The sequence below is a fragment of the Geotrypetes seraphini genome, chromosome 11 (genome assembly GCF_902459505.1).
Source record: "Geotrypetes seraphini chromosome 11, aGeoSer1.1, whole genome shotgun sequence".
Classification (NCBI taxonomy): Eukaryota; Metazoa; Chordata; class Amphibia; order Gymnophiona; family Dermophiidae; genus Geotrypetes; species Geotrypetes seraphini.
Window position 1 is genome coordinate 30,996,805 of NC_047094.1, and position 20,085 is coordinate 31,016,889.

General features: G+C 43.0%; 1 protein-coding gene across 6 annotated transcripts in view; it reads left to right on the forward strand.

Annotated features, from left to right (window-relative positions):
- LOC117369262 (multidrug resistance-associated protein 1-like) overlaps nucleotides 1–20,085 on the forward strand; it is a 92,142-nt gene that overhangs the window by 10,664 nt on the left and 61,393 nt on the right. For 2 of the 6 annotated variants that reach the window (XM_033963560.1, XM_033963562.1), the window contains exons 4-12: nucleotides 1,243–1,368; nucleotides 2,276–2,413; nucleotides 5,883–6,008; nucleotides 8,825–8,886; nucleotides 8,998–9,120; nucleotides 9,806–10,027; nucleotides 12,141–12,318; nucleotides 15,524–15,685; nucleotides 17,661–17,753. In XM_033963560.1, coding sequence (XP_033819451.1) covers nucleotides 1,243–1,368; nucleotides 2,276–2,413; nucleotides 5,883–6,008; nucleotides 8,825–8,886; nucleotides 8,998–9,120; nucleotides 9,806–10,027; nucleotides 12,141–12,318; nucleotides 15,524–15,685; nucleotides 17,661–17,753 — 1,230 coding nt within the window. Of the gene's footprint in view, nucleotides 1–1,242; nucleotides 1,369–2,275; nucleotides 2,414–5,882; nucleotides 6,009–8,824; nucleotides 8,887–8,997; nucleotides 9,121–9,805; nucleotides 10,028–12,140; nucleotides 12,319–15,523; nucleotides 15,686–17,660; nucleotides 17,754–20,085 lie in introns of those variants that run through there. The other 4 variants (XM_033963564.1, XM_033963561.1, XM_033963563.1 and 1 more) reach the window with 4 other exon arrangements.

The following is a 20,085-nucleotide window of genomic DNA, read 5'->3' on the forward strand; positions in this document are numbered from 1 at the left end:
GGATTGCGGCCCTCGAGGAGGGACTTTGAGACCCTTGTTCTACACCAGCATTCTTCAAAGCAAAGCTTGTGGGTCATGGTTGTGGCCATTCATACTCTGATTCTTATGGGAGCCAAGGATAATGAAGCCATTGTGACATCACTGATGTGATTGGCTCTTAGGCACTGGTGGAATGAGGCATTATGACATCACAATATCTGCTCTGGATACCAGAGACTGTCATTCTGTAGTGTTTATCTCAACCTCAGTCCTTCTACACCAGCATTCTTCAAAGCAAAGCTTGTGGGTCAGTGGTTGTGGCCATTCATACTCTGATTCTTCCCTCTCTCCTTAAAGAATGACATGAAGATGGTTTCCCGCGGTTATCCGAGGGGACGGGAACGTTGATGAATTTTGTCACCGTGTCATTCTCTTCTTACAATCTAATTGGACAGACAGGACATATAGAGGTTGGGAAGTTTCTTATAGAGAGAATGATAGGATGGAAATAGGTAATTTTATGGTGAGTGGGAGTTAGGACTCGAGGCCTGACAATGCTACTAACAATAAAGTGAACTTTGAACTTTACACCCGTGGCTGAATTATTGACATCTCATCCTCACGATTTGCTGTGCCGGAAATGTTCATGTCATGACTAAACTGCTAGTGGATTTCATTTTGAGGTTACGGACATTGAGGGCCTCTGACAAATTTTTCACGTCCCACAAGTGCATCCCAGTTTCCAGCAGCTGGTATGGGAACCGCTGGTCAATAATTTTGTCTATTAAGAACATAAGAATAGTCTTCCTGGGTCGGACCAATGGTCCTTCTAGCCCAGTATCCCGTCTTCATAGTGGCCAATCTAGGTCACAAGTTCCTGTGAAAACCCAAATGTACGAGGGGCCCCTGAAATGTTCTCGGCCCAACAAAAAAAGACAGAGCAGTCTCCATCGAGGTCTATACACTTAGTCCAGTGATTTTCCACTTTTTAGTTCCATTGGCCTAGTTTTTTCGTTACCCTATGTTTTGGTTTTTTTTTTAAAATTTATCTTTTTATTTATTTAATTTATTTATTATTTATCTTTATTCATTTTGAAATTTTCAATAAGTGTGATGCAATATACAATCAAATTCATTTAACATCACTTACAAAATTCCTTCAAAAACAATTACCCTCCCTCCCCTACCATCTTATTTCCTCATTCAAAGACCTTAAATATCCCATCCCATTCGTTACCCTATGTGTTTCTCTCTCTTTTGTAGGCATTTGGATTTATCATGATATTGTTCTGTCTTTGTAAACTTTTCTTCACCCTTTGGGAACTAAATCAAGGAATCCGAAGAGTTCCAGTATTCCTCATTAGGCCAGCAGTGCTGGGCATTACCATGGTAATTTCTTTGAATGTTTTACTGTAGCAATTGATTGACCGATTCTGAGTCCACAGCGGTCAGTGACTTTTGACAGTGCTGATTGCCATGGGCAAAAATTAACCCGGATATTTAATACCAGGCCTAATCCAGACTCTGGCACTAAATATCCAAGTCATTGGTGGCCTATCTTTCTGCCAGGTACCTACTGTACACCATTTTGGTAGCTCTCAGGCTTGCAAACGGAGTATAAGAAATATAAACAAACAAAAAATAATGGAATTATTTGGTAGTCTCCACCCAGAATACCAAATAAGGGGTTAGTTCATAAGTGTCGGAACGGGGGAGGCCACAGGGGCCATGACCTCCCCCCAAATTCTCAGTTGCTGTGGTTTTAGCTCTCCTGCCCACCCTTCTCCTGGTGTTTGCTTAAATTTTCAAACAGCCGCCACACAGTGTCAAGCAGGCCTGCCCCAGAACCCTTCATTCCACATCCAGGGCAGGCCTGCTTATGGACTCTGCACGGCAGCTGCAGAAGATTAAAAGTGCTGGGAGGAGGGGGTGGAGGACTCGGGAGCTGTTTAGATGTCGTGCACCAGGGGGGAGCTCCTGGGCCCTTCCCCAAACAAAGCAGCGTTCCGCTGCCTATGGGTTAGGAGCTGCCATTTTGAAAGACATTAGTGCAGAGTCAGGAGCGAGTGGGCATGACTCTCGCCTTTTGTTAAAGGTCACCTTAAGGTGAGCAGCTGTGAAAAGTACAAAGGACAATAATTCTACCCAGAGGGCTATATCTATGTCGGCATGATAAAATGATTTTTTGCATGACCCGCAGACCCCAGAGCAATGCTGCATTATTCTGAAAACAGAAAACAAAACAAGAACCTTCATTCGCAATCCTTCATAAATATTTATATTCTTTTCTGTGCAGGTACTTACAATATTTCTCGTCCAATATGAAAGAGTGAGAGGCGTCCAGTCTTCTGGATTCTTGTTTGTCTACTGGTTGTTATCCCTGCCAGCTGCTGTTCTCCCACTTTGGTTTATCCTTCAAAATGCTCCGCAAGACGTAAGTTATGTGCACCTTTATGACAACTGTAATAGTTATCATGAGCTTCTCAAAATTGCAATTTGCATTGTGAACAATGCTAGAGGTTTAAATGGCCAAACTGATGTTACTTGGTCATATCAACGCTGTGTATCTTCTTTGGGTGTGCTCCCCAAATAGTTTGATTTTGTTTAGGTTCTTGTGTCTTTTATAGGAATTTTCATTTTGTAATTCTTTTTCACTTTGGGACAATATTGTAACTCTCCTGAAACGATGTTCACTCTGGCCCCTATATTTATTTATTTATTCATTCATTCATTTTTATAGTCCATCCTCCCCAGGAGCCCAGAACGGGTTACCATAAAATAAAATTAGGTACTTGGAACTTCCCTACCTGTCCCGAAGGCTCACAACCTAGCTAAAAGTACCTGAGAAAACAATTATTAAATATTAAGAACATAAGAAGTTGCCTCCGCTGAGGCAGACCAGAGGTCCATCTCGCCCAGCGGTCTGTTCCCGCGGCGGCCCATCAGGCCTATTGCCTGAGCAGTGGTCCCTGATTATCCCTATAACCTACCTCTACTCCTATCTGTACCCTTTAATCCCTTTATCCTCTAGGAACCTATCCAAACCTTCTTTGAAGCCCTGTAACGTGCTCCGGCCTATCACAGCCTCCGGAAGCGCGTTCCATGTATCCACCACCCTCTGGGTGAAAAAGAACTTCCTAGCGTTTGTTCTAAACCTGTCTCCTTTTAATTTCTCCGAATGCCTCCTTGTACTTGTGGTTCCCCATAATCTGAAAAATCTGTCCCTATCTACCTTTTCTACCTTTAAAGATATAACAATTCAAATAAAAAAAATAAAAGAAGACTATTCAGACTATAAGATCATAAGAACATGAAAATAGCCACACTGGGTCAGACCAGTGGTCTATCTAGCCCCGTACCCTATTTCCAACAGTGGCCAATCCAGGTCACAAGTACCTGGCAGAAACCCAAATACAGTAGTAACAACATTCTGGAATCCCAGAAGAGTAGCAACGCTTCATGCTACCAATTCCATAGCAAGAAGTGGCTTTCCCCATGTCAGTAGCAGCCTCAGATATTCAATGCCTGAGCCATATCTGGCCACCAGCTTTGAATTTCCAGGGTAAAACTCGCTGCTGCAGATTTAGCTGGCCAAGTTGATATTCATCAGCTGGCTGGCTAAAGCCTAGTGGCCAAAGATACTACTACTACAACTACTATTTATTATTTCTTTAGCGCTGAAAGGCGTGCACAGCGCTGTCCATTTTAACATACAATAGACAGTTCCTGCTCAGAAGAGCTTACAATCTCATTTAGACAGGACATTTCAGGGTTGGGGAGATTATGGTAGAGGAAATGATACAGTGGGTAAAGGTATCTGACAGCAGTGAGTAGGAGTTAGGAGTTGAAAAAGATTCAAAAAAGTGGGGCTTTTAGCTTAGATATGAATACTGCTAGGTGTGAAGCATGATGTACTGATTCAGGCAGCCTGTTCCAGGCATACGGTGCCGCAAGAAAGAAGGGACGGAGTCTGGAGTTGGCAGGGGAAGAGAAGGGTACAGATAAGAGGGGCTTGCCCGATGAACGGAGATCACAGGGAGGAGCATAGGGGAAGATAAGCGAAGAGAGTTATTGGGGGGACTTCAAATGAATGCACATGTAAGTCAGCAAAGATAAACCTGCCTTTTTAGGTGCATCTGTCTGGCCAATGAAAATTGATGGTGGCTGGCCAATCCGCTAAATGGGATATTCTGTGAGAGATAGCTGGTAACCCCAGTTGTAAACCAGCTTAGCAGTCCTTGGCCAGCCAAGAACTGTTCCCAGCCAGCTAAGTGCTGCTGAATGTCAGGCAGATTTGTCTCCCAGATTCTATATGTATAGGTAGGGTTACTATATGGCTCCAGAAAAAAAGAGGATGGATTAAGACATCCAAGTTTTACTTCCATTGCTTTCAATGGGAGTAAAACCCGTATGTTTCAATCCATCCTCCTTTTTCTGGAGCCATAGGTAACCCTACGTAAAGTTGGATCCACAGCCCAGATGCATGTGCAAACTAAGTAGTCAGTTGAGTGCTAACAATCAGTTATTGAGGTTAATTGGAGCTGGCACTAATTTGGATTTACATACACATTGGCCTTTGTGCTAGTCTATAATGCTGGAGCCCAGATACCTTTTCAACAGAGCTAGAGATAGAGGCTATCAGTATGTTATATAAAGTTTTTCTTACATATATTTTTGTAATTTTTGTATGGACCTTCAGCATGCAGCCGGGCACCAAAAGCTACCGGTCCAAATTTTATTGATTTTTATTTCTTCATATATTATTTTCACTTTTAGCATAAAACAAAAGAGTGCCTCTTAGCTTTATAGTGGACGTTCACTCATCATTTGCACCACCTCTCCCGACATGCATGTTTCAAATGAAATGTTTCTTCAGGGTCATTTGTTTACTCTTTCCAAAAATTCTAGGACTAGGGGGCATGTGATGAAACCGCTAAGTAGTAGATTTAAAACAAACCGGAGAAAATATTTCTTCACACAACATCTGGAATTTATTGCTGGAGATTGTGGTGAAATCAGTTAGCTTATCGGAGTTTAAAAAAGGTTTGGATAATTTCCTAAAAGAGAAGTCCATAGACCAGTGTCCAGCAAACTTTCTCAAGCCGCGGCACACTAAAGGTAGTGGCCTTGAAGTCTGCGGATATCGCCGTGATGACATCACATGCATGCGTGACATCATCATGTCAATGTCCGCGTGTGTGTGAAGGCCCTCTAAGTGGGCTCTGAGATGCCAGTGGGGGGTGCCAGAAGGGAAGCGGGCCAGAGAGAAGGATAGGTGCTGGAGCTCACTGATTGCCAACAGTACGTGCCTCTCGCCATGACAGGCACGTCCTGTAGGCAGTCATCTGGCGCCAGTGCCTCTCCTCCACCCCAGTGTACCGCGGCACACCTGATATCTCAGGAGGCACACTAGTGTGCCTTGGCACACAGTTTCAGATACATTGCCATAGACCATTATTGAGATGGCTTGGGGAAATCCATTGGTTATTCCTAGGATAAACAGCATAGAATCTAGGATTTAGCTAAGTGTTTGGGTCCTTAGTTGGCCACTGTTGAAAACAGGATACTGGGCTTGATTGGACCTTTGGTCTTTCCCAATACGGCAATTCTTATATTGTTATATGAGCCAAGTATAGAACAATCAAGCCATTGTGACATCACCGATGAGTTTGGCTCTTAGGCATTGGTGGAATGAGGCTCTATGACATCACAATCTCAGCTTTGGAATGCTGCTACTCTTTGAGTTTCTCCCAGGCACTTGGGACCTGGGTTGGCCCTGTTGGAAACAGGATACTGGGATTGATAGACCTTTGGTCTGTCCCAGTATGGCAGTTTTTACGTTCTTATATTCATACTTGATAAAAACCGGACAAAATAATAAATGAACAATTTATGTTTTCTAGGGTACCTCCACTGGCTCTTTCTACTGTGTCACAAATTACATTTATTTGACCCTGGTTCTAGTAGAGCTCATACTCTTCTGCTTGGTGGATCAGCCTCCCTTCTTCAGCGAAAGTTTGCATGACTCTGTAAGTGCATTTACTTGCTTAAAACATAAATAGATTTTGTATGCTTTCATTTTAAATATTCACTTAAAATACATTTCCACAGTTGTTAAGTACTTTTCTGAATAGGGCATCATAAACAAATCAAAAACTAAATGAAATAATTCATATGATTAATTCTAGAGATTAAATCAGGAGTGGACAAGCCTTTGGTCCTGAAAGTCTTGATAGAGGAAAGGCCCAGATAAGATGGGCCAATGTGATCGCTAAGAGGAGCACAGCAGCGTGCGACGTCTAGCTCAGTGCATCTCAAACTCTGTGCCGCTGTTAGATTCCGGGTGTGCTGCCAGGAAATGATGTATAGCGAGTCTGTCACTGCCGGCACCGGCGCCTCTCCTTTCCATACCCCCCCCCCCAGCATACCTCCGTAAATGTTCTGCCAGCACAAGAGCTCAGGGCCGCCCCCGCATGGGCCTCCGAGCATGTGCAGATGTCAACATGATGACACGCAAGTGACCTCATTACATTGATGTCCACGCATGTTTGGAGGGCCATACAGGGGCGGGGCTAGGGATGGGGTGAGGCTAGGGGTGGAACAGGGCGGGGCCATATGTCCTCTTCTTTGCGTGCAGCAAAAAACATTCGCTCTGTTAGTGCAATAGAGCTAAGAAAATGTTTTGCGACACTGGTCTAGCTCATGGCTGCCATGGCTTGAATGAAAATGTCCTGCAGACCAGCTGTGGCTCATTACCAAGCTCTACTACAAGGACACTTTCTTTGGAAGCCCCGTTTTCTAAAAGGTTTATTCTGTGCTCCTATTTGACTACAGAGCAGGATAAACCTTTTGTATCTGTGGGAAAATGCTTGAGTTGATTGGTGAGACAGAAACAAGATGATACTGTAAGCAGTGGCGTAACGAGGGTAGGAGATGCCTGAGGCGGTGGTGCCCCCTCCTCTCCATCCTCTCACTCCTTCTGTGCCCCCACACCACACTTGGGCTCTCCCCCCTCCATCCCCCTGTATCTCGTTAAATCTTTGCCAGAATGAACAGCTTATCCAGTGTGCTGCTTCTGCCAGCATTGACTTTCTCTCTGATGTCACTTCCTGGCCTTGTGACCTGGAAGTGATTTCAGAGGGGAGCCAGGCCAACACAAGCAGCAGCAGGCTCGAGAAGTTGCTTGTGCAGGCGAGGATTTAAAGAGGACGGGGATAAGGGGAAAGGAGGGCATGAGCATGGTATTGGGGGCAGAGGTGCCTACCAAGACGGCACCCGGGGCAGTCTGCCCCTCTTACTACGCCACTGACTGTAAGCCCAAGGCAATGCCTCAAAACCATGCACTGGTCCCCCAAATTCTGTGTATGGTACCTAAAGGTCTGTGCGCACATTGGTGCGCTTAGCCAATGTGCATGCACAATCTAATTGATTAATTGCTCGTAGTTGATGCTAATTGGCACTAATTAAAAGTTATGTTCACAACTCAGAAAGCATGATTCTATAAAAAGTGTGCACCAGTTGCAGTGCGTGAATTTGAAAAGGGGCGTGGCCAGAGGTGGATCGTGGGCATTCATAAAAGTTATGTGCATCGTTATAGAATACGCCTGATCCGCGCACAACTTAGGTACAGACATTTAAGCCTGGCTTTTGCTAGTCTAAATGGGTGTGCATAAGTTATGTGACCCACACAGGCGCTAAGCGCGATTCTATAAATGTCATGCACACCTTGCAGAATTATGCCAAGTGCCTTTCCACATATAGAATCAGACCCTGTGTCAGTAGATTGCATAATTTAAAAGAAATATATGGCACAGTATTGTAACACTGGAGAAATTGTGATGCGGTAACAGCTTATAAACACTGGGTTTTACTAAGCACATCAAGGTTCATTAGGAGGACACTCAGGAACACAGACTGTACACACAAACCACGTTCAGTATCGTGTGAATGAAATCAAAATAAAGGGTGCTCTCAGTGTGAACCACCAGCGATAGGAGTCCAGCTCCAACACTTCACTTCTAGGTAGAGGCGATAAGCCCCCACCCGCACACCATCATAGAGCACCCTAAGTGTGCTGAAAATCAAAGTGAAAACTTTCACCAATTAAACCAATAAATCCACAAGTTTCCGTCGGGGGACAGGTTCCTGAAGAAGGGCTCCTCCCCGAAACCAGCGCGGTTGGACCTCCTCTCCTGGCGCGGTTTTCTGCGTTGCAGTTTTGTGACTTTTTCATTTGCAGATAAGTATTTCGTTTATTTTTCTTTTGTATGGTGCATTTTGATTTTTTGGTTGTATTTTTCGGGGGGTTCGGCTGGCAGGGTTCGTTTGGGGGTCGCTCAGGTTACATTGATTTATTCACTTGTGGATTTTTGGTGAAAGTTTTCACTTTGATTTTCAGCACACTTAGGGTGCTCTATGATGGTGTGCGGGTGGGGGCTTATCGCCTCTACCTAGAAGTGAAGTGTTGGAGCTGGACTCCTATCGCTGGTGGTTCACACTGAGAGCACCCTTTATTTTGATTTCATTCACACGATACTGAACGTGGTTTGTGTGTACAGTCTGTGTTCCTGAGCGTCCTCCTAATGAACCTTGATGTGACTAGGTCTGCCTCTTTTTGTTGTTGCTAATTTAGGTTTTTGGCAGTATTGGAGTGTAATTCTTGGGTTTTACTAAGCAGCATAAGAGCATTTTACCGCAAGCCAGTGAAGTAGGTGCTCCGACGCTCATAGGAATTCAGTGAGCATCAGAGCATTTACCTCACTGGTCCTCGGTAAAATGCTTAATAACGCTGCTTAATAAAAGGAGCCCAAAGTTTGTAAGGATGATTTTTCTTTTTCACCCATAGAATCCATGTCCTGAAGCCAGTGCATCTTTTTTTTCCAAAATCACATTCTGGTGGCTCTCCAGGTAAGAAAGTATACTGAAAATCCTGTTTCAATCTTCAAAAAAAATGTGGCTTTTTACACTACTTACTCTCTTGTGAGCTTAGTAATAATAGCCTTTACTGGGCCTCTGTAGATTAATTTTGAAAGGATGTAGACAGCCCCTGGAAGTGGAAGACCTGTGGTCATTGTCAAAAGAGAATACCTCAGAGGAAATCGTATCGCGTCTTGAAAGTGAATGGAAAAAAGGAATTCAACAGTGAGTCGTTTTCGTTTGATTTACCCACTCCCACTTAAACCATATGTTCAGACTTTCAATATACCAATGTAAATACAATTAAAAACCAGAGCAGAATGGCATTTTGACACCACTTCTTATTCCTAGGATAAGCAGCATAAAATCTGTTTAACTACTTGGAACCTGGGTTGGCCACTGTTGGAAACAGAATACTGGGCTTGATGGACCTTTGGTCTGTCCCAGTATGGCAGCTCTTAGGAGAGCCAAATATAACACAATCAAACCATTGTGACATCACTGATGAGTTTGGCTCTTAGACATTGGTGGAATGAGACATTATGACATCACAATCTCAGCTCTGGAATGTTGCTACTCTTTGGGTTTCTGCCAGGTACTTGTGACCTGGGTTGGCCACTGTTAGAAACAGGATACTGGGCTTGATGGACCTTCAGACTGTCACAGTAAGGCAACTCATGTTCTTATGATCTTCCTGTTTATTTGACCCTTCCAATAATTTTCTTTCTATTTAATTGCAAGTAAACTTACAGACAGGCAAAGGTTTACTGCATGCTCCCAGATCTATAGTAGAGACAGGTGTAGAAACATATTGCCAGATGGTAATATTTTCCTTGTGCTTGCTGGTTTAGTGTAATCCTACATGTTTTTGTATTCCTAGCAGTAAAGATATTGTTAATTGTTTTCTAAGAAACACAGAGCATGTTACTTTCCACCATCAGCAAAATGAAGATGGCTCAACACATGCTGAAGAAACCCACGTTTTAATGGCAATGCATCCAGGACCAGAACAAAGCACAACCAAGCTTCTTCTGAGAGCTTTCTGGAAAGTGTTTGGGGCGTATTTTCTTCTTGGTACTCTTTGCTTAGTAATCTGTGATGTCTTCTTGTTTTCCATTCCAAAAACATTAAGGTGAGTTGCAATGTTACAAAGTACCATTCTTCCAAAGATATTGTATATTTTTTATGGCCATTTTTCCCATGTCTTGTGCATTTCCATAATTTCATTTTGGGTTTTTTTCTCATTTTATGGCTGCTGTGTACAGAACTAATGTAAAGACAAAGGGCCCTCTTACTAAGCTCTGTTAAGCTATTAACTTGGATTTCACCATGTGGTAGACATTTGTTTTCTCATGGTGGACATTGGCGTAGACCCAGTGCAGTAAAAAAAAAAAAAAAACAACAAAAAAACCCCGCCTCATTTTAGCTGTCTAATCTGGGGGCAGGCAGGGGCTAGACTTGACATGGATAGGTTGGAAAGCAGTCAGGCGTGATCAGTGACCAAAGAGTAGGAGGAGCCCAGGGCTGTGGCATCCCCTGTTTCTTCTCTGCCCCCCCCTTTTGCATGTGCCTTCCCTCCCTCTCGTACCTATTTAACTCTTTGCTGGCAGGATCAGCATCTCCAACCAGCTGCCTGCACCTTAAAACCAGCTGCGCTATCCGCTTTTAACATAACCTCTGGCAACGCGTTCTAGAGCTTAACTATTCTCTGTGAAAAAAAATATTTCCTCCTATTGGTTTCAAAAATATTTCCTTGCAATCTCATCGAGTGTCCCCCTAGTCTGTGTCATTTTTGACGGAGTGAAAAATCGATCCGCTTGTACCCACTCAGGATTTTGTAGACCTCAATCATATCTCCCCTCAGCCTTCTCTTTTTCAAGCCGAAGAGCCCTAACCTCTTTAGTCTTGGCCTAATGGAGCACCGCCCACTTTGGTGCCACTAGGCATGATTTTATAAACGGTGCAGGCTGTTTGATTAGCAACCGTACCCAGTGGCACCCAACAGCATAGAGCGTAAATCAAAAGGGGGTGTGGCCATGGGAGGGAAATTCTTAGAAATCGGGTGCAGTGTTCTAGAATACTTGGGTTGGTACGTTTAACTGCCAACAGTTAGCTGCAAGGATTTACGCCAGGTTTCAGAAGACCGAAGTCCTCACATCTAAAGTTGGGTGCAGGCAGGACAGCTGCCCTGGGCCCCGCATGGTACTGGGCATCTCTTCTCCTGGTCGGGCCATCTCAATCCCTTACCCTTACTTTAGCGATGCTTTACAGAATCAAAGTTTTCTCTCTGGGGGGCCCAGACGGGTACGTGAATTTGTGCTCGTGGGGGAAAGTAAAAACATTTCCTAACAGATTAGGCCTTTCTCCTTAAATATCAACATTTGTATTTTTTTTAATTTTTTTTTATTTGAGTATAATAATTCACCTGAAGAGTTAGGGATAGAGAATGACACGGTGACAAAATTCATCACCATTCCCGTCCCCGCGGATAACCGCGGGAAACCATCTTCATGTCATTCTTTAAGGAGAGAGGGAAGAATCAGAGTATGAATGGCCACAACCACTGACCCTCAAGCTTTGCTTTGAAGAATGCCGGTGTAGAAGGACTGAGGTTGAAACAGACACTATAGAATGACAGTCTCTGGTATCCAGAGCAGATATTGTGATGTCGTAATGCCTCATTCCACCAGTGCCTAAGAGCCAATCACATCAGTGATGTCACAATGGCTTCATTATCCTTGGCTCCCATAAGAATCAGAGTATGAATGGCCACAACCACTGACACGTAAGCTTTGCTTTGAAGAATGCCGGTGTAGAAGGACTGAGGTTGAAACAGACACTATAGAATGACATGGGATTATTTCTCACGGTTATCCGCGGGGACGGGAACGGTGATGAATTTTGTCACCGTGTCATTCTCTAGTTAGGGGTACTACATCTTATCAAGTTTCAAGTTTATTAGGATTTTATATACCGCCTATCAAGGTTATCTAAGCGGTTTTTTACAATCAGGTACTCAAGCATTTTCCCTCTCTGTCCCGGTGGGCTCACAATCTATCTAACGTACCTGGGGCTGTGGAGGACTGAGTGACTTGCCCAGGGTCACAGGGAGCAGCGCGGGGTTTGAACCCACAATCCCAGGGTGCTGAGGCTGTAGATCCAACCACTGCGCCACACACTCCTCACAATCCTCATCCTTATCTAAATCTGTTTTCAATATATTGTTGTTTTTATTTTTAATGCAGCCTTTTCCTGGAGTTTATGAAAGACACCAAAGCCCAGCTCTGGAAGGGCTATTTCTACGCTGCTCTGCTGTTCCTGTTAGCCTGCATGCAAACTCTCTTTGAGCAAAGATACATGTATATGTGTTCTGTGTTAGGAATGAGGCTGAAGACTGCCGTTCTTGGTTTGGTTTATAGAAAGGTAAACTTCTAGGTCCAATTTTCAACAAAACCATATCAAGTTTTTGTAGCAGAACTATGGGATATTTTGAGAATTTAAGAGGCACGCACCTGCTGAGGACAGGGAAGTGCTGTTCATGAAGAAATCAGTGATACCTGTTATGTTGCTTTGTAACATTTACCATCTGAAAATGACCCAAAAAAACTGTTGAAGTAGAATTTTTGTTGAACTCAGTCCAGATCTTAGGATTTCTCCAATGCATTTGCTTGAGCTATGTTAGTATGCATTATTTCCTTTGTATGCAGGTACACTTCCCCCTTCGTATTCGCGGGGGTTGGGGGCAGAGCCGGCCCGTGAATATTAAAAAACCCACAAATAATATTCGGGCCGGGTCTGCCCCTAACCCCCACTTCCCCCAGCTATTTTAAGCCCTGAAAGCTCCCCCTTAAGCCTTACCTGGTGTTCTAGCAGGTTTTCAGGCAGGAGCGATCTTCCCACGCTCCTGCCCCGTGCAGATCGCCCACAGGCAATGGCTGCCTTGAACTCCCGTAGTCTCTCGAGCTATTTCCTGTGAGAGATCTGCACGGGGCAGGAGCATGGGAAGATTGCTCCTGCCCCGAAAACCCGCTCAACCATCAGGTAAGGCTTAAGGGGGGGCTTGCAATGCTTAAAATAACCTGAAAAATTAAAATGAATTTTGTGATTTAAAACTGCAAATAAGCGAATCCGTAGATACAGAATTCGCGAATACGGAGGGGGAAGTTATATCACATATATATTCCTTGTAAAAATCTTCCCCCTCTTTTACTAACGCATAACGCGGGTATTAACGCCAGAGCGGTGGTAACTGCTTCGACGCTCATAGAATTCCTATGAGCGTCGGAGCAGTTACCGCCGCTGCCGGCGCTAAAACCTGCGCTAAGCGTTAGTAAAACGGGGGGATTGACTAAAGGCTAAAGTGTCTAGGGCAGGGGTAGGGAACTCCAGTCCTCGAGAGCCGTATTCCAGTCGGGTTTTCAGGATTTCCCCAATGGATATCCATTGAAAACAGTGCATGTAAATAGATCTCATGCATATTCATTGGGGAAATCCTGAAAACCCGACTGGAATACGGTTCTCGAGGACCGGAGTTCCCTACCCCTGGTCTAGGGCTTGTCAGCTTGGAGAAGAGACGCCTTGGGGGAGATCTGATAGAGGTCTATAGAACACTGAGTGGAGTGGAACTGGCAGATGAGAATGACGTGTTTATTTTTTCCCAAAATACTAGGTCTAGGGGGCATGCAATGAAGCTACTAAGTAGTAGATTTATTTATTGGGATTTATTAACCACTTCTATGAAGAGATTCGCCCAAGGTGGTGTACAGGAGGTACAATTCAACATAGAACTTAGAGCTTTGTTAACAGTATAACAGTGGTAAAAAATACCAAATATAAACATAAATACAGTGGACGAGATAAACTCAAAATTAGCAAATTGAAACTTGATAATAGGACTTCCATGAAACAGTTTCAAAAATAAACTTATTAACAGCACTGAAATTCAAATACAATGTCAGCATAATACTTGTACTTAGGAAACGATTAAGAAGCACAAATCAGAACATTCAAATGACATAGATATAATGCTAATGTTTTTCTACAATATAGCTTAGCCTATAGCTGAGGAACTAAGTGCTGATATTAGACAGGGACAAGATGGGAACAAACTGGACAAAATATGTGGTGAAAGCAATTAGCTTAGCAGGGTTTAAAAAAAAATTTTTTGGATAATTTCCTAAAACTCCATAAAGCATTATTAAGATGGACTTGGGAGAATTATCTGCTTATTAGTAGGATAAGCAGCATAAAATCTATTTTACTCTTTTGGGATCTTGCCAGGTACTTGGGACCTGGATTGGCCACTGTTGGAAACAAGATGCTGGGCTTGATGGATCTTCTGTCTGTCCCAGCATGGCAACTCTTATATTCTTATTTGACTTGGTTGTGGCCCTTACCCCAAATTTAGGAACAATGTGCTCTCTAAGCAACAGTGCTTGAAGTCTGCTCATTCTGAATGAGACGCATCATAGACTTCAACCACCATGCTTCATAATCCATCAGATCCTTTTCATTCCTGTGGCTTTAGAAATTCCTTACACATCTTCAGGTTTCCTAAATTATGGCCACAGATCGCTTTAGGTTTTCTCCAGTTGAACATCAGCGAAGTGAGATGGACTGATCAAGTTCAGGAAAACATAGCAGTCCCAGGCAAAAGATAGAAAACACTGAAACAAATACAAGAGCAATTTCAGAGGCGTGAAATTTATTTTCTTTGGAGAATGAGGAAGGTGGGTGTCCAAATCCCAATTTTACAAAGGCAGAATATGGATGACTAATACAGCAGTATATCCATATGGCAAGGGGGCGTGATCTGGATATGTGTGGGCGGGACTAGGGAGGGGCCAAAATATGGACATCTAATTCCGACCACAGAAGACGAAGGTACGTCCTAGTCTAAAATGTTGGGCACTGTTATTTAGACCTAATACTTATAGTGTTCGAGGCTTGTGCAGATGAGGACAGAGCTTGCTAGGATGGGGCAGGGACAAGGACAGAACTCGCAGGGACGGTACAGGGATGGGGATAGATCCGGCAGGGACAGTGATAAATTTGTCCCTGTGTCATTCTGTACTTGGAACATCCAGGTTGTAGAAAGGTGCTTTGATTGAGCAGTTGTTCACCGGAGGGTTTAAGGTCTGACACCTCCTTAATCCCCCAGTGGTTGCTGTCCCCTTCCCTCTCCCCTGAATGTTCAATAAGGATCAGTGGTAAAGGCTAGGACTGTAAATCAAGTATGAGTGTTATTCAAAAATGCCATTGTGGAAACCCAGACCAAATGTATTCCACATATTAACAAAGATGGAAAGAAAAGGAAACAAGAGCTGACATGGCTAAAAGGTGAAGTGAAAGAGGCTATTAGAGCCCCCAAAAAACTCTACCTTTAAAGAATGGAAAAAGAATCCAAATGAAGAAAATAAGAGACATAAGCACTGGCAAGTTAGATACAAATCATTGATAAAGAAAGTTAAAAAAGAATATGAAGACAAACTTGCTAAAAAGGCAAAAAACTCATAGTAACAAGTTTTTTTGGTACATCAGAAGCAGGGATCCTTGGGACCTGTTGGATGATCAAAGATGAGTTTCTAGGAAAATATACTACAGTGTTTCACTTTATTCTGTATTATAGATTTTAGTCCTCACGAATGCAACAAAACAAACCACCACAGCTGGAGGGATAGTGACCCTAATATCTGTTGATGTGCAGAAGTTGATGGATCTCATTATCTATTTTAATGGCATCTGGCTTGCCCCAATTAGAATTATCATCTGTTTCATCTTCCTGTGGCAGGTAAAACGTAGCTCTTGGGCACTTTCTTTGTATTCATTTTCCTAGTGAAGGATATAACTCCACTAACACCTCTAACAGTGTCAATCGGTTTGAGCTTTACCATAGATTCACCTGGTACAAGTCTCTTCTCTAGCTCATGTGCGAGGTTGCGACTAGGTTATTTATTTCTGTGACCCAACACGACGTGGGATGGTTAGCTTGAAGCTGCTGAAGCTTGAAGTCTGATATCTTATTATGTTTATTTAAAATTTTATATACTCCTTACCTTTGTTAAAACCTAGGCAGTTTACAATATACAATGTGATGAAATCCGTTAGCTTAGCGGAGTTTATAAAAGGTTTGGATAATTGCCTAAAAGAGAAGTTCACAGGCCATTATTGAGATGGACTTGGGGAAATCCACTGCTTATTCCTAGGATAAGCAGCATAAAATCTGTTTTATTGCTTGGGCTCTAGCTAGATACTTGAGACCTGAGTTGGCCACTTTTGGAAACAGGATACTGGGCTTGATGGACCTTTGGTCTGTCTCAGTATAGGCACTCTTATGTTTTTATGTGAGCCAAGTATAGCACAGTCAAGCCATTGTGAGATCACTGATGAGGTTGGCTCTTAGGCACTGGTGGTATGAGGCATTATGACATCACAATCTCAGCTATGGAACGTTGCTGCTCTGAGTTTTTGCCAGGTACCTCGACCTGGGTTGGCTACTGTTGGAAACAGGAGATTGGGCTGGATGGACCTTCGGTCTGTCCCAGTACGGCAATTCTTATGTTCTTATTATTAAAATGCAGAGACATTTCCACTATTTTTATCGCAGGTCATGTGTACCTGCTAAGAGTTAACAAGAGCGCACAGAGCTGCCATATAAGAGTTGTTTACTTTTTTTTCTTATATGGCAACTTGACTCCTAAGAATTCTCAGCAGTCTCAGATGGAAGCTGCTGAGTTTGTGGCACTTTTTTTTCCATGTGTATATTTTCAAAATGGCTGCTCCTGCTTCTTATGCTGGAAAATGCCCAGACATTCCTTTATGTCCTTTTAGATATTTTACAGCAGAGACCTTTGTAAAATACTTCTGGAACTGAGCACGTCCCAACCTGGACATCTGAATTCTGATCTCAACTGTCTATGTAAAATGGGCCTACCACTATTATCTTTTAGATTGAGAGTCTTAATCAAAACACATTTTTCTAGTCTCTGCCCACAGGAATATAAATCTTTTTATTTTTTTTTAATTCTTTATTTAATTTTTAATTAAGTACAGAATTGTGCTTAACGGGAAATATTCCGATATTGATACATCCAATAAATTATTGGAATAAACAAAATAAATCAAAAAGGTAATATTACAAATTAATAAATCCAATTTTCTATTGGTTTAAACAGAATAAATCAAAAAATATTATTTAACTTAAACATAGTCCTCAAGCAAAGTGGAGGAGGAAAACAAAGAAGGAAATTCTTCCAGGGAAGAAAACATATTATCATTAATAACAGGAAATTAAAGAGAAACCGATGGTTCAACGATGGACTTGAATTATTCCGGAAATCACTATGGTGCAAATGAAACTCCTTTCCCTTCTAAAAAGAAACGTAATTGGTCTGAATCATAAAAAATATACGTATTATTTTGAAATACAACGAAACATTTACAGGGAAATCTTAACTGAAAAGAGGCACCTAATGAAACAACTTTGTCCCGATATGTAAGAAATTCTTTCCTTCTTGACTGAGTCCACTTTGAAACATCCGGGTAGATATATATCCTTTCTCCCAAAAAAGAAACTTGTTTCAAACTATAGTACAATCTCAAAATCATTAGGAATATAAATCTTGATTGAATAAAGACCAACAGAGGGACATCCCATTTTCTTCTGTATGATGTGTGACCCAGGTTTTAATAAACGAGTTAAATTACCACAACATAAGTATAAGAATGCAACCTGAGTTTCGATCTGTCTATGTTTCTTCTTTCAGCTCTTGGGACCTTCTGCTCTGTCTGGAATTGTAGTGTTTGCGCTCATTTTGCCTCTGAATATTCTTATTGCGAAAAAAAGAAGTCAGTTTCAGGTAATGGCCGATGCATTCCTTCCAGTGAAGTAATTGAAAACTTGCTACTGCCAATGGTGTAGCGAGGGTGAGTGGTGCCTGGGGTGGTGGCACCCCTCCCCCGCCCTCATCTATGCCCCCCCCGGCTCCATCACAACCCCATGCCCCATGCACATCCCCTTCCCCCATACCTTTTTAATTTTGCAGGCAGGAACAACATCACAAACTTGTCACCTACCCCTCTGATGTCACTTTGTAGGTGCGGGGCCCGGAAGTGACGTCAGAGAGGCAACGCCAATGCGGGCATCAAGTTTGTAATGCTGCTTGCGCAGGAAAAATGAAAAGGGTATGAGGAAAGGGGCGCATGCTTGCGGCAGGGGGGGGCGGAAGGCGCAGGGGGGGCGGAGAAGAGGATGGCTGCTGGTGCCCCTACCAAGACCGCGCCCAGCATGGACCACCCCCTGCCCTCCTTTATTACGCCACTGGCTATTGCTATACAGTACTCCCCTGAAATTCACAGGGGTTCCATTCCAGGAACCCCTGCGAGTTTCGAAAAACCACAAATGCGCTTTTTTGCCTATCAAAAGGCAGGGGAGGCAGGAGAGGGCAGCTGGAGCACCGGTGGGTGAAGAAAATCACTCGCGGTCTGCTCCCAGTGCCTCTTCCTGTAATAAAGTCGGGCTTTGACACGCAGCTCCTGATTGGTGTAGCCCAACTTTACTACAGGAAGAGGCGGTTGGAGCAGACCACAATTTGCAGGGGAACACCGTACTCCTTAAAGCCAGGAGTTGGCTCAGCAGTGAAGATTAAGGTCTACTTAACTTGTCATCTCTGTCATGCGTGCGAGAGCCATTTTATTTGCAGGCAAATTTGGTGTATCTTAATAGGGCCATTACTATGTATTTCTACCATTTTTGATAACGAATGATCTAATTGCTGCTAATGTATTTTACAAATCTTGGCATCTCCACTAAATATTTCCCCTTATTGGAAGCTTCTTGGTAACTTAAATGTGACAAGAATGTGTCCTCTTCCTTTCTGTAGTGCTAGTGACTTCTCTAGCCCTAGTGGGTTCACAATCTTAAGTTTTTGCACCTGGGGCAAAGGAGGGTTAAGTGACTTGCCCAGTCACAAAGAACTGCAGTGGGAATTGAAACCAGTTCCCTGGGATCTCAGTCCACTGCACCTACAATTAAGACCACTCCTCTGTTCCACTGACATAACTGTCTGCTTTCCATCTAATTTGTAAGTGACTAATGCATGGGTGTCAAAGTCCTTCCTCGAGGGCCGCAATCCAGTCAGGTTTTCAGGATTTCCCCAATGAATATGCATGAGATCTATTAGCTTACAATGAGAGCAGTGCACGCAAATAGATCTCATGCATATTCATTGGGGAAATCCTGAAAACCCGACTGGATTGCGGCCCTCAAGGAGGGACTTCGACACCCCTGGACTAATGCCAAATATTTATGTGGCTAATAGGCAACTGCAGACTAGTATTCAAAATGATATAACCGAGCAGGATTTAATCTACTTGGTTAAATCACACCCAATGGGTTGGGAGGGGATATTCAATGTCATTAAGGAGCCCATTTTCAAAAAATGAAAACATCCATTATGTGGTATAGAGGGGCAGATGGATGTTTTTCTCACCAAATTCTTCCAATTAACTTTTCAAAACCCACATTCTAGATGGATTTCTATGGTGTTTGTCTGCAGCGCATCTAAATCTCAAGGGGGTTTGTTAGAGGTGTGGTTGGGCGCGTCTAGGGTAGCCCTTATGTGCTTTTCTGCAATAATCAAACAGGTTAAGAAAATGTCCAGGGCACTGTTTGGACGTTTTGGGGCGAGACCTGTTTTAACAATGAATAAGTGCCAAAAAGGTACCCTAATTGACCAAGATGACCACTGAAGGGATGGAGGCATGACCCCTCCACACTCCCCCAGTGGTCATTGATCCCCTTCCACCCACCCACCCCACCTCCACGCAATCCCACCTGCCTGTGTGAGATGTTATGCTTCTTATGCTGGAAAATGCCCAGACATTCCTTTATGTCCTTTTAGATATTTTACAGCAGAGACCTTTGTAAAATACTTCTGGAACTGAGCACGTCCCAACCTGGACATCTGAATTCCCCAACCTGGACATCTGAATTCTGATCTCAACTGTCTATGTAAAATGGGCGTACCACTATTATCTTTTAGATTGAGAGTCTTAATCAAAACACATTTTTCTAGTCTCTGCCCACAGGAATATAAATCTTTTTATTTTTTTTTTAATTCTTTATTTAATTTTTAATTAAGTACAGAATTGTGCTTAACGGGAAATATTCCGATATTGATACATCCAATA